At 36.3% G+C, this 15,459-nt stretch overlaps 1 protein-coding gene across 2 annotated transcripts in view; it reads left to right on the top strand.

Annotated features, from left to right (window-relative positions):
- The window catches only part of ALDH1A1 (aldehyde dehydrogenase 1 family member A1), a 141,127-nt gene that overhangs the window by 100,599 nt on the left and 25,069 nt on the right, over positions 1-15,459 (top strand). For both annotated transcript variants that reach the window (XM_081279366.1, XM_081279365.1), the window contains 2 exons: positions 4,493-4,597; positions 15,201-15,341. In XM_081279366.1, the coding sequence (XP_081135492.1) occupies positions 4,493-4,597; positions 15,201-15,341 (246 nt within the window). The remainder of the gene's footprint in view (positions 1-4,492; positions 4,598-15,200; positions 15,342-15,459) is intronic.

Genomic DNA, 15,459 nt, shown 5'->3' with positions numbered 1-15,459 from the left:
TTATCAAAGATAATAGGATATATCTATTTAAATTTGACATATCTAAAATGTAGAGTAGAAATCAATTTTTAAGTTGCCTCAACATACTTACTGATTATTTCCTCATATAAAAGCACTTGGTTTCCATGAGTATGCATAAACATCTATAATTTCCAACCGATACTGTGAACTTTAGGTTGATGTCTACTGTACATGGATATTCAAAAGTATCCTGAGTCCAAAATTCATAAATAGAATATAGTGAATATGATGCTTAAATAGTACCCAAGAATATTTTACTTTTATAACAACATCCCTTTTTCCCTACAATTGCTTACGGCCAATAACACATGGAAAATGAGGTTGTCTCCAATGACAGACCATTGCAACTGGACTAAAATAAAGTTTCACAACTATTATAATAAACATTCATTGGCCAAACATCCATATAACCATTTAATGTAACTGCAGGAAGGGTGATTATTGAGCTCTATTGGGTCACACAGGTAGCTAGCAGGCAAATGCCAAATGTAAAGCTAATTAAATTAAAATAGTAAAAAGATAATTAAGGTAGTTCCTACAATAAGTTCTTCATAGCTAAGGAGAAGAGCATGGGGCAACACCTGCCCCTCGGGGCTCTTGATGATGGTATAACCTACACTGAACTTTGTCTTAATGCTGAAAGGTCTGTGTGTAGAAGAAGATACACAATTTGTAACTTTTAGATTGTAGATGACCTATTGCAGTAGATACTGCTACCTACTCTAATGCTTTATAACATCATTCTTGGCACAATCTCTGGGTCAATCACCTGGACTCTGGTTACTCCAAGTTCAATTGGGATGCTTTAAAAAAATCAATATTTCTAAAATTTTATAAAATCAATATTCTAAAATATCTATTTGATGCAGAAGGGAGTTCAAGCTTTTCATCCTGGGGATCAAGATCCACCACAAATGAACTGGTTATCGTTGTCAGATCTTACCTATGGCTTTCTTTGCACTGACACTCTCAGTTTGGGATTGATCTCTTCACTGTGTTGCAGCCATGCCAAGATTTGCCCATCCCTTTGCTCATTTTCACCTTTCCACCAATCCCTTCCCTTTCTTCAACACGTTCTTCCAGCCCACAACCTTCTCTTCTGTGAATTACTGCTTTGGTCATTTGATTCTATATCTTTAGTCCTCACGGGGTGACCTTAGTAGTTAATCTAACCAGCAATCTCCTCTTAGAGTATACAGAAGGCCCATGTCCAACTCATCTGCATTTTCGCACAGTACTTCCTAGATGATGTCTCCAGTATTTGCTCATTATTTGACAAAAATGTCTCTGATAAAACAAAAGTGACCATCTCAGATTCTGTAAATGTAAGCACAAGTTCAAATGATGTTCTCTGCTAAAATTGAATGATGCAGAGCAATAGCTGGTAACTTGAAATTATCGAGAACTGATCTCTTCAGTTCCTAAAGGCTGCCAGATGAAGTTTTATTATTATGTAATGTTCATGTTCATTTATAAATCATTCACTGACTTTTATCTGGGTGGGGTGTAAGTGGGGGGTTATATACAGTTTAGACGCACAACTCTGATAATAAAGCAAGATGGTCTATACATATTGTAATGATTCTTTTACCAAAAAAAAAAAAAAAACCACAAGGAGAAAAATATATTGTATTGAAGGTGTATTATTGAAAACTTGAAACTACAAGTTATCACAGACTTAAGGGTCAGAGGACCCAGACGGGAACTGGAAAATCTCACCAGAAGCCTAACAGAATGACATCTGTATGTTGTTTTCATTTGATTTTTTTTTTTTTTTTTTTTTTTTTAGTGAAATTAGACCATAGAAGGATAGAATTCTGAGTGTATCTCTTCGGAATGAGAAATGAGACTTAACGTTCTCTCAGTTTAAAGATATAGTCTGAGGAGGTAACTCAATCTTTAGGGCAGAGGGAGACAGAATTATCAAGTGTGAGTGAATCTGATGATAGTTTTGAAAGGCTGATTTAAAAATCTAGGGCAGGTACTATGATTTGTTTGAAATTTCATGGGCTGATATGTGAACATCTAACTGTAACACAAAGCAGAACCTGATAACTAATTTTATAGAATACTTGCATGCTATTTTGAAGAAAGATTAAATCCAATTGGAGCAACTAGTGAAATCTTCATGAGGAGATGATGCCTTTAGCTAGAGTTTCAAGTACAAGAAGAAAATAGTGAAACTGCAATCTGAGAAGCAGCATGAATAGAGGTGGGATGCAAAGACCGCCATGGTATTGGAGGCAGAAGAGGGAGGCCCAGACATGGGTGCCTGAGGGGCAGAGGCTGGAAAAGCACCCGAGGGCCAGATCACAAACTGCTTCCATTCTAAGAAGCTTGACAAGGGAAGCCACTAAAGTATTCTGAGGAGAATTTGGTTGGTTAAGGAAGATTCTAGTAACTGGGTGAAAACTGAATTTTAATTAGGCAGAGATGGGGGGCAGGGCGGACAGGGAGAGAGTTAAATTGTAAGAAGGAACAAAGAGATGTGAAGAAGTGACTAGGGATTATATGTATCATTAAATGAAGAGGGTTATGTGTGTGTATGTGCGTGTTACATGTATGTGTGTGAGAGTGTGTGTGTATGTGAGAGAGAGAGAAAGAGAGCATGAGCGAGGAGAGGCTGATTAAAGTGTTTCCCAGCCTTCCCTTGGGAAGAAAAATACTAAGCAGTAAAGGCCTGTGATGCATAAAAGAAAATACTAAGAGTAATTATGGGTTTCTGTAAAGTGTGTTCCTGGTAGCTAATGTGCTGAGTCACTTTTAAGAGACGTTGGGCAACTCAGCACTTTAATCTGAATTTATTTTTCACTGAATTGAACTAAGCTGCTATTTTTTCTTCTTCTTTGGGTATAGTTTGATGAATTTTATGGTCTCCCTCTGTATTTGATTACCCTACCAGAGTAGCAAGGATTTTCTTGGTACTTGATCCTCTTCATATATCTATCTTTCCACATCTAGTCTCTGCATTTGAGCTGCTTTGGGCCCCATGGTCCTTTATTTATTCATGCCCGCACCTTTTTTCCTTTTGATTTTAGCTATCACTGAAATTCTTTTTAACTCTTCAGTATATAGGATAATGCTGTTTTGTTCTATGTATGATTGTATTGGTGCAGACAGGCAAACAAGGAGGCTTGTCCTTCCCCCTTTTGACAGCAAATAGCATAGTGTTCTCATGTGCAGAATGTACAATCTTGACAGCCATTGTTGGCAAATGTTTAATAGCTAAGTGATTTGCACTTAGCATAGCAACTGATTTAAACCTTGGGTAGTGGTTTTTTAATACATTCTGGATTGAACTATATACTTTTCTTTTGTAGCTATCAGGTAAGGAGAAATGTCTCAATTAAGATGTATGTTACAAACCAGGGCATAAGACATCTCTCTTATAAGGCTATATGCATCAACTTCCTATGAATCAAAATTAAATAAACTAGCTCATGTTGTCATGGCTTCAAAAAAGTTGTAATATGTGACATCCAATATTTATTATGATTGTTCTAATATTTCAGTAATAAGAAAAAAAAGGAGAATAAATGAGAAACAAACTGATGATAAAAGATTTCTCTAGCATATGTCAGAAATAGAGCTTCACTTTAGTTGTCACAAAGGGGTCATTCCTTAATTTGGCATTATCAAAATTTTTTTTCAGTAAAAGTAAATGAATATTAAAGCTGTTTTTAAAGAAAGTACAAATTCAAGGCTGCAAAAGTTCAAACTCAAGAATTTTTATACTATATGCTTTCTGGTACTTTAATATTTCTGTTCCCTTATAGTGCATGTAGAATAAAATTCCAAATTTTCCGGACCACTGTTTCTTTAGATGCATGTCTCTTTCTCATATATATCATTAAAAATCTAGCACCTGATCTCAGCTGATGACAAATAAATTATAAGATACTCTTTCTAAAAGAACAAAATTCCTATGCCTTTAAAAAGTAACCGGAAAACACACCACTAGCCAAGTTTTCCTAAGCAAACTTCTTTTTTAAACCCCAACCTAAAACTAGCTTTACAACAGTAAAAAGAAGCATCACAAAATTTTCATTTTTGATATCAAATCACCAGTAACCCCAAATGAGCATGTTCAGAATCTGAAGTGGAAAACAGGAACAATGACTGACAAAGATTAAGCCCACCAAAACTTCTGCTCTTGTCTCAAATTCACAGCAATTTCAGGTAAAAAGCATCATTTTCTAAATTGTTTTCTCCAATCTATATTTTCTGGCATTGAAAAGATTACATACCTTTATGAAACTTAAAAATATTGCTGTATTTTATTGTGTACATATAGTTGTGTGTATGTGTGTTTATATATAAAACATCAGAAACAACCAAAAATGTTTCAAGGGAAACAAGAATAAACAAAATTTAGGTATCATGTCATGCTTCCACTTAATTTATGTAAAAATACTCCAAATTTGTTGCATATTTTAAAAAAATTTAATCTACTTTCTCTGAATCCTTGCAGATCTTCATAAACAATGAATGGCATGATTCAGTGAGTGGCAAGAAATTTCCTGTCTTAAATCCTGCGACTGAGGAGAAAATCTGTGAGATAGAAGAAGGAGATAAGGTGAGTTTCAAAACACTAGTTCCATTTTATGCAGAGATGTTTCTTTGTTTCTCACCACTCTGAGCTCTGAACCCCACTGCAAGCTTAAAATATGTCATCGAAATGTGACTCCTAGGGCAGTTTGGGAAATTTTCCAGGTTACCCTTGGTTCATGAAGAGTACTTGATGGTCCTGTAATGATAATGAGCCTATGCTCCAGGTGTTATAATGATTTTTTGCATATTACTTTTCCTTGATTATTTTTAACTGAAATAATGTCTAGCTTTATTATACACTTCAGACTGAATAAAGAAGGATTGGTCATAGGTCTAATAAAGAGAGAAATCCTTAATCATATAAAATCATTAAGTTGCTAGATGAAACTAAAACAAAGGTTAATATATTTCCAAGTTATTTCATCAAGAATCATCTTATTGATATTAATAAAAACATTTTAAATTGAATTTTAAAATGACTTAAATTGAATAATTGTTTTATTTTAATAACAAAAACAAAAAAACAAACTTATTGAGTGACAATTTTTAAAATTCTAAATACTGTTTTAAGTTAATTAGAGCAGCTTTATGAAGAACGTGCACTTTTAGTTTGTTTTCCAAATGATGCTAAATGGCAGAATAGAAGGGGTGAGTGATTTACTCCAGGTGATACTGCTAACAAGCAATGAAACCAGCTTTCTGGTGCTGTCCTGCCCCCAGAACCTGTGAGTAGCATGGTTACTGCTTTACCTTGAAATTATTATAAAGATTAGATCATAGCGTTGACTGTAACAATCACATGTTCCTGTCCAGTTTCCACTTTTCATTCCCTTAGCCTCAATCCATGAGATCACAAATCTCAAAGTACTGACTGAGTCACACTGGCCTATTCCAACATAGCGAGAAAGCTGAGGGCCTGTTTGGATTTTTCAAGAGACTTTGGATTCAGACTGAAATACTATCAGATCAAAGTGAGACCAAAGAGCAGAAACCAGAGTGCTTCGGCAAAGGAGTCAACAATTTAAGTAGTAGAAACAGAATAGAATGAACATGTGTCACTTGCTTTCAGATTTCACTTTCTTCACATCCTAATGAGTCAACCATGCATAAATTCTTTACTTGGCTTCTTGTTGCCTTAGGGGAGGTATCCACACACACAAAGGTCCTTTATAGTATTACTCAACACTTTTCTATGGCTTCTGTCCCAGGCCACCACTTTGAGCTACAAGTTCCAACTTCACCATGCCCAATGTCACTCCCCAAACACTGCTTGCTGATCACTGCTTATGTGCATGTCCAGAGCTCAGGCCTCAGGAATAGTTCAAATCACCATCTATAATAACAGTACAGAGGTTCCATGTTTGTACTTACCCTTTTTGAGCTCCTGGTCCTTTTGTTTAAAATAAATAAATAATAAATACATGGAGGGATAAATGATACATACAAAGATTTTCAAAAGTTCCAGGCACATAAAACCTCCGTCATTACAGTGTTTTTTATTTCTTTCAAGCCGTCTTGAACCTTCCCAGGTAGAATTTCTCTCTTCTGTGTCATCATAGAGCATTGTATTTGCTGATAACCCTGGTGTTATATAGGTATGGATTACTTAGTCTGAGACAATGTACTCTTGTGGAGATCAACACTGCATCTCAGTTTCTGGCAATGCTTTAATGCAGTTGAACAGGTGAATGCAGAAACGTTCTCTTCCATGAAGTTCTGCTAGTGCTGATGATCACTGCCAAGGCAGTAATGCTGAAAATTTGGTATACATCAGAACTTCCTGGAAGAAGTCTTAAGACACAGATCCACACTTTTCTCTAGAATTTGTTTCCATAATACTAGAGTAGAGCTTGATAATTTGCATTTCTCACAAATTTGCATTTCTAACAAATCCTCAGGTATTGCTGATATTGTTCTTTGGGAAGGAAGTAGGGGTATACATTTTGAGAACCACTGAATTAAAGTATTAAACCCCAAATGATAACTTTCTCAAGGTTGGTATTTAATTGGGGACATAAATTTGTTTAATTGACCCATGATATTTGCACATATTTATGGGGTAATGTGATAACTCAATATGTATACACAATGTGTAATGATCAAGTCAGTGTAATTATCCTTTCTACAATCTCACATATTCAACACTGTTTATCTTTAGAACCTATGAACTTCTCTCTTCTAGTTACTCATAAAATATATATTATATTGTTGTAAACTGTAGTTACCCTGTTGTGGTGCAAAGCACTAAAATTTGCTATATATATATATATATATATTTTTTTTTTTTTGGAGGGTGGGGAAGATGGAGGGTGCCAGGGATTTAACTCGGGGACACTCAACCACTGAGTCACATCCCTATTTTATTTAGAGACAGGGTCTCACTGAGCTGCTTAGCACCTCACGGTTGCTAAGGCTGGCTTTGAACTCTTGATCCTCCGGCCTCAGTCTTCCCAGCTGCTGGGATTACAGATGTGTGCCACCGCGCCAGCTGCTAACTATATTTTGAACCCATTATCCAACCTCCTTCTGCTACTTTTTCTACCTCCTTTTCTTAGTCTCTAGTAATCTCTATCGTGCTCTTTTCTTTGTCATCAACTTTTTGTTTGTTTGTTTGTTTCCATCTATGAGTAAACTCATGCAGCATTTGTCTTTCTGTGCCTGGCTTATTTACTTAACGTAATGTCCTCCGGCTCCATCCATTTAGTCACACATGACAGGATTTTGTTCTTCACATGGCTGAATCATTTTATATTGTGCATATAAACCACATTTTCTTTATCCATTTATATGCTGACATGTAGAATCCATATCTTGTCTAATGTAAATAGATTGCAGGTACCTCTTTGATCAACTAGTTTCATTTTCTTTATATATATATATATATACTCAGAAATGAGGTATCTGAGTCATAATGACGGTTCAACTTTTAGTTGATTCTGAGGAAACTTCATTCTGTTCTCCATGATGATTGTCCTAATTTATATTCCAACCAAAAGAGTATGAGGGTTCGTTTTCCTCCACATCCTCTCTAGCATCTATTTTTTATTTGTTTGTTTTATTAATAACTCTTTTGATTAGGGGACGATGGTACCAATCCACTGTAGTTTTGATTTGCATTTCTCTGATCAGTAGTGATGTCAAACAGTTTCTTTGGAGAAATGTCCAGATCGTTTGCCAATTTTAAATCAGATTATTTGTGGGTGGTTTTTATTTTGGCTATTGTTTCAATTCATTATATATTCTAGATATTAATTCCTGTCACATGAATAGCTGACAATTCTTTCCCTCCCATTTGTAGTTTGTTCACTTTCTGGGCAGAAATTTTTAGTTTGATATAAACCCTCTGTCAATTTTTGCATTTGGTGCTTGTGCTTTTGGGGTCCTATCCAAAAAAGCATTGCCTAGACTAATGTTGTAAAGGGTTTCCCTATGTGTTTTTTCTGATTTCTAACAGTTTCGGGCCTTTAATTTCAGTATTTGATCCATTTTGAGTTTATTTCATATGTAGCGAGAGATAGAAGTCCAGTTTTATTCTTCTGCATGTGGATATCCAGTTTTCCCAGCTCCATTTATTAAACCTCTCTTCTTCAATGTGTGCTTGATGCCTTTGTTGAAAGTCAGCTGGGTATAGATATGACGGGGGCATGGATTTTTATAGGTAAAAAAGTTGATTATTAGAAACTCTATTATGACAGTCACTCTACATCTCTAAGGTTGGACAGAGAAACACTGACCAACCCTGGCAAAGTGCTGTAGGATGCCCAGAAGCCTATGGTATTCTTCATGTTAAAAAAAGAAACAAATATCTTCTATCAGAGACTTTTATAGATGCACACATTATTTCAAATGTTCCTCTAGTTGCTTGAGTGACTCTAACAAGCCTGAGGAAGTAAAATAAAGCAATAAAGGCCTAGGTGTGCACAGCCTGGGCCCCTGACAGTTGTCTCCTCCTTCTTTACATAGGCATAAATGCCACTCAAGTGGAAGACTGAGGATCTGTTTGTAGTTTGCAATTAACCAAAGAAAACAATATACTTGATGTTTTAACCCTGGAGCCTTGAACATTTAGCTTTGCCATTGGATTACTTTGCCACTGAGATTAGTTTCACCAGGAAAACAAATCTCTATGCCTAGAATCTACATGAAACCTTGTCAGGCAGTCTGAGGATTTTTCTTGGCACTATTTGTGGATTTACCTTCTTCTTAAAATGTTGTAAAGGAAAGCTGATGGTGACACCAGAAGTTATAGAAATGTTTGCCACTGATCCGCTCTGTGCTTACTGACCATTACTCCTGCCCAGAGAATAGGCCAAAAACACTTTATACATTCAGCAAAGCTTCAAGTCCAAAAGCTAAGCTGATTGGCTGGACATTTGATCACCCCAGCTAAACTGTTGGTGATACAAACTGTTTATGATAAGCAACTGTTTGCTTAACATTCAACATTTCTAGAGGAGTGTTCTTTTGGGAATTTTTCAAAAACTTTTCTTTCTAAAAGAGTTATTATTGTTCAAACAATTTTGCCAGCAAGCATATGCATAGTAAATATTGTCTATTTAAAGGTCCAAATCTAGTCAACTACATGGTCACAGTAAACCTAATATTCTGGAATTGACTCTTTAGATAATTAGCCAAAAGGCTTTAGGGATTTAATTTATGAGCAGAATGAAGCCAACAATTAGCAGTATCCAGCCTTTCAATAGTATCCTAAAGAAAGAAGGAGAGCCAAGAACAAATGGAGGCTACAAAGCAAAGCACTCATGTGGGTGGGAACTGTTTTCTTTTCACTTCAGTGGCTCTTTGAGGCTGTATGGACTAATCCTCAAATCTGCTTTTAATATTAAAGCATGACCTAACAAATAATTGCTGGGGATAAAAGTAAAAGTCCATTAAAGTAAGTGCTTGTGGCAGGTGTAAAAGGAAAACTGGTCTGATAACTATTTTCTCCATCTCTGAATGAATTTAACATGGAAATGTACCATCTGGGAGTGACTGAAAAGTTTAACTCTTCCTTAAATAGGCTGAAGAGGCATTTAATATCTCTCCATCATTCAAATTGTCTTTCTGTACTCAGCCTGGGGAATATGTCAGTGCCATAAGCAACAGTGATATTGATGGTTATGAATTTCAGTAAATGCACCAAATTGTTTTCTGGTTAATTAAAAAATTATATTTCTGGAAATACAAGTTCTGGAATTAAAATTTTTAAAAAAATCTGACCTTGAAAGTTTTTTAAAAAATTACTTTCTTCCTAATAGTTTTGAATAATATCAAGCATTTGTTATATAATAGATCAATTGAAATATGAGTATTATGTAATTGTAAATATAAGTAAATTATATAAGGTACACACTTATATAACATCAGTGTAATATGATAAGGTAGTTAAACAAATTATTAAATATTTATTAAATGCATATTACAGTTCCAGAATAATAAGAAGTAGTATGTTTGTAATATAGATAACCGTAAATACTCATTATTAAGGAGACATTATTAAGAGAGACAGACAGAACTCTAGATTTGGAGGCCAGATATAGGATCCAACTTTGGTTCTACTATCTGCTAGATTTCAGTCCACAAAGTCTACTCACCTGTAAGGCAAAGCCTGTGATACTGATTACACTGGAACTTGGGGGCCTACAAAGTACTTATCTTAGCACCCACAGCATGGTAAGATCTTAATGAGTAACTATCATCCAGCCAGATTAAACTGCCAATGACTGAAGTAGGTTGGGATATTTAAGCTGGGTCCTGAAAAATGTATAGGATTTTGAAAGTAAAGAGATGTGCTAGTAGAACCTTCTTGACAAAGAAAATTATGAGAGCAAAGATGAGAAAGAGCAGAGTCAGATAGATTAAAAAAAAAAAAGTATGAACAACAATTTTGAGCAGGTGAGGTGGGGCCCCAGAAGTTTGGACTTTGAAAACCAGCCAAAGGAGTTTGGCCTTGGGATTGCAGATAAAAGGGTAGCCGTTGCAAACATTGAAAAGGAAAGTGATAAGATAAAGCTCTATGAGGAAAGATTATTCTGGTAGTCATAGGCAAGGCAGCTGGGGAGGGAAGACAATGAACTTGGGGGAGCTGTTGACAATGAAATGATAAGTACCCACAATGGTAAAGAGAAGTAAAAACTGAAAGGAACTATTTATTAAAACATACTGAAATTGCTGAGAGTCATTTTCATGCTGCTTTGACTATAGTAAGAAATTGCTTCCATCTAGTGAACATTGAATGCCTGTCACATGGAAGCTGTGTATCAGGGGTTAGCTTATTTGATCTTCAACACAACCCTATGAAATAACTTACCTTGACTTTAAAGATGAGAAAACTGAACCTCAAAGAAATTGTGACACAATATTTCATTTACATAATAGATCAATTGAAATATGAGTATTATGTAGTTGTAAATATAAGTAAATTATATAAGGCACACCCTTATATAACAAATTCCAAGTGCACAAATTCCACATGTGTGGATTCATCCCACCATGGTTATGCTGTGAGGAAGTCCGGCCTAACATGGTTGTGTCTATGTTGAATGCATAGCAGCTTCTTGCTCTTGTCATCATTTCCTAAGCAATGCAGTGTAACAGCTATTTAAACAGCATTTACATTGTCACAGGCATTATAAGTCATCCAAGGTAATTTAAAGTAGATGGGAGAATGTGCATACGTTATATACAAATACCATTTCACTTTGTATAAAACTCCCAGCATTGTGGGCTTTAGTAATCTATAGGGGTATCCTGGGACTAATTTCTCTTGGATACCGAGGGATTACTGTGGTTTTCATGGTTTATAATATGGTAGGATAAATTGTTTGGTCTTATGTCCCTCTCATTTGTTGAATATTTTAAAATATTTTTTATTTTACCATTCTGTCATTAGCAGACTGATGATAGAAATGCTACAGAGTGGAGTGTGTGGGAAGTCTTTAGATGGATGGATGGACCATTGGACACCTCAAAACTTACACAGCTTGAGAGGAATCATAATTAAAATCTGGGTTATTTTCTTCAAAAATAATAAACGGCAATTACTCTATTTTTACTCCTGAAAGATTAAATATAAGATGTGAACAAGAGAGAGACAGACATGTTTCAAAAGACATACCACAAAGCATGTTTATTTTTAGCAGCATTCTCCAGGGATGGGTTCTGTATGGCAGAACTACTTGTCTTGAAGCCAGTGTCTCCACATCCCTTGGGAGGCCAGGCTGCCTATGATAGCCCATATTTGGCTAAGGCCAATGGCAGAACAGTGAGCAGAAGCATCCAAGTGAAAGCCGTGTCACACAGATGTTTAAACACAGGGCTGTGTATGTTTTATAAGTCTTGGGATCTACAGATCATGCCAGCAATCTCAGATTCTTGTGGTTTGCTTTTTTTAAAAAAAAAACCCCAAACAGTGCTCTCTGCATTTACTTTTTAAAAATTTCAGAATTTATGGCATAAAACAAAATAAGCAATTGATATGATTAACTGAATGCCCCAAAATATGCAATGTATATATATTTCTTAGGCAAGCAGGCAACAATTGCATATGTTTTATTATATGTACTCATTATTCTCCTAGAAGTTTGACAGTGAGATACACCAGTGTGTGATGTATTATAATTAAAGAGTCTTTTCTTGTAGTCAGTAAATATTATTACTAATCAGGACAGATTATACTTCTAAGAAACTGCTGTTGCCTCAGTTCATCTTAATTTGGTGATGAATACAGATGTTACCTGATTTACAATGTTTTGACATCATTTTTCAACTTTACAAAGATGCAAAAGCAATACAAATTCTGTAGAAATTGTACTATGAATTGTCAGTTTTGATCTTTCCCCAGGCTAGCAATATCCAGTTTAATATTCTCTGTGCAATGCTGGGCAATGCTCTCACGCAGCCTCACAACAAGAGGGTAAATAACCAATACTGTACTGCACGTTGCAACAGTGTACTGTAATCAAAAAATAAAATGAGAAATAATCAACACTTTAGTATAAGACAGGCATTAAGTGTTCTAAGCACATTAAGCCTAAGCTATGATGTGTCATATGTCAGGTGCATTAAATGCATTTTCAATTCATGATACTTTCAACTTACTGCAGGTTCATTAGGATGTAACTCTATGATAAATCTGGGAGCATCTGGTGCTGTGAAAATAGTTTATTTATTTGCATTTTAATTTGCAGAATTGTAAGATTGGGGCTTCTTGAATACAATCTGAGGAGAGGAATATTAATATGAGATCCATGCCTCACCAAGGAGGAGGCGATATCAATTCAGATTGTGAGCAACAATGACAAAAAAAAAAAAAGGGTAGTTTCTTTCCTCCTGCTCTAATTCTCGAAGGGAATTATGTCTTCTGCAAAATGTTGTAATCTACTGGCCTTATGATGTCATTATCATTTATGGAGTTCCCCGTAGTGGTCAGTCCTACGTGCAAAAAACTGTTGGCATGACTGTGCTTTTAAGGTGTTTGCAACTGACAGGACAGGATCAACAATGACATGAAGAAGTAAAAGAAGTGGTGATATTTGTGGTAGATACATTCTGTAGGAAATGAGAAAAGGTCTGAACAGGGATGTGTAGGCCAAATTTGTAACTGAGGTGGGTTAGGAAACAAGAGTATATGTGGCAGAGAAAAACACAAGAAGAAAAAGTGTGAATGAAGATAAGAAGCCAGACCTGCTCACTGAGTGTGAACGTCATCTGTTATTCAACTTTTGCTTGAATCAATGTAGTTTCAAGCAGTGTGTTATTAATAAAAAGAAACTACTTTTACCTAAAGGATCTCTTTGTACCCAACTGGGCTTATCACAGGTAGACGGACCCTTCTGTAGAACAGTTCCACTACTTCTATGCCTTTTCCCTTTTGCACAAAAGAAATGAGCACACATTTATAATGTCTACTCTTCATTAGCAAAGGAAAGTTCCTATTCAGTCCTCGATGACAGGAACTTTTATAGTTGAAGAATTAAAATGTGTCATAAAGGGTCTTATAGTCAGATAGGCTCTCTTTAAAACTCAGTTCAGCCACTTCAACTTCACTTAGAGTTATTGACTTTGGGCTAGTCTTTTTCTCTGTCTCTCTGTCTCTCTCTCTCCTTTGCTTTTAAAACTGCGGATTAATTTCATATTGTAAAAGGAATGTTTTTTTTCTAAAACTGGTAAAATTGTCCTGCCGACAGAAACTTTTAGACAGACAAAACAATATTCAGTCAGAAACTGGAAAGAGGAAATACCAAAAGTTACACAGAAAAGGTAAATCACAAAGATACAAGACTGCAGTACAGTGGCCATCCTGTAAAACCTTGGGATTTGAGGTATGAGGCAAAAGTCATAATGGTTGTCAGGTTCGGGGGTTTGGAAGCTCATATAACATCTCATCTGCTGCTTCCTAGTCTTCCACTTGATTTCCCTCATCTGCCCCACAAAACTTTCTACTCTATCTCCTACTTCATTGTGATCAGTATGCCTATTAGGAATAGCCCATCAAAAATTAGGGACAAGCCCCCTAACTTGCCCCTGCCTGACATTTCCTCCAGGCATCTGGACTTCCTCCTCCCAAATGGCAGGATTCTGCTTCATTCTGTGCAGAGGCTGATCCCCTCCTACTTTTTAATACTGAGAATTTTTTATTCTGAGAATTAAAAAAAAACAACAACAACTGGAAATTGAACCCATATCCCAGCCCTTCTTATTTTTTTTTAATTTTGAAACAAGGTCTCCCTAAGTTGCTTAGGGCTTCACTAAATTTCTGAGGCCACCTGTGAACTTACAATCCTCCTGCCTCAGCCTCCTAAGAAGCTGAGATTACAGGCATGTGCCGCTTTGTGCCTGGCACACTGATATTTTTTTTTAAAGAATTTCTCTTTTAGTTGTAGATGGGCACAGTGCCTTTATTTTGTTTATTCATTTTTTTATGTGGTACTGAGGATCAAACCCAGTGCCTCATGCATGCTAGGCAAATGCTCTGCCACTGAGCCACAACCCCAGGCCCAAAGCTGATATTTTTTTAAAGCATGTTTCTCTTTGGACTTCATTACTCCTAGATCACTCCATGCCATCTCCTACACTTTCTCATTGTACCAGATGCACAGCCAAGACTCCTGGTCCCATAGACCTGCTCCACCCATGGCCTCCAACTTTTCCAGCAGCTCCTGGCCAACAAGAGCCACCTGCGCTGATACCGCCTGGAAAGAGCAAGAGGGCAAAGACTGGGTCTCTTTTCTTTTGATATGCTTCAGTTTCTTCATCTGTAAAATGGGAAACATTTTTGTCCTATAAGATTATTGAGAATAATATGAGTTAATATGAATATAGTTACTGGAACATTACTTGAAATATGGGCAATACTCAAATGAGGGCAACTATTAGAATATTATAAAATTTATATTCCAAGAAATCAAACATGGGCGGGGTATATGGAACTGATCATTCCCAAGATTATCCTGCAGGTGTCATTACCTCACCTTGTCGTTGAGTGCATAGAATGTGCTAGACATTGGTCTAATGGAGACACGGCATCTGTTCATAAGGAGCTACAGTCTATTTTATAGGGTTATTGCCATTAGGTTTGCTTGTCCAATGTGTTGAGTCTACTGCACTGAATTCTCTGTGACTAACAGGCAGACGTTGATAAAGCTGTGAAGGCTGCAAGACAGGCTTTTCAGATTGGCTCTCCATGGCGCACTATGGATGCTTCAGAGAGGGGACGCCTACTATACAAGTTGGCTGACTTAATTGAAAGAGATCGTCTGCTGCTGGCCGTGAGTATTAACCAAACCAGATGCCCAGTGAGAGCTCTAAAAAGCATTCACTGTATGAATTGGCAAGCTGATTTGGATCTAGTGAGCACTATATGAAATCTAAAATTAAAATGAAAAG

Source organism: Spermophilus citellus, assembly GCF_964194105.1.
Source record: "Spermophilus citellus genome assembly, chromosome: 2".
Taxonomy (NCBI): Eukaryota; Metazoa; Chordata; class Mammalia; order Rodentia; family Sciuridae; genus Spermophilus; species Spermophilus citellus.
Note: the sequence above shows the minus strand (reverse complement) of the source record. Positions and strands in the feature narration are given on the sequence as shown.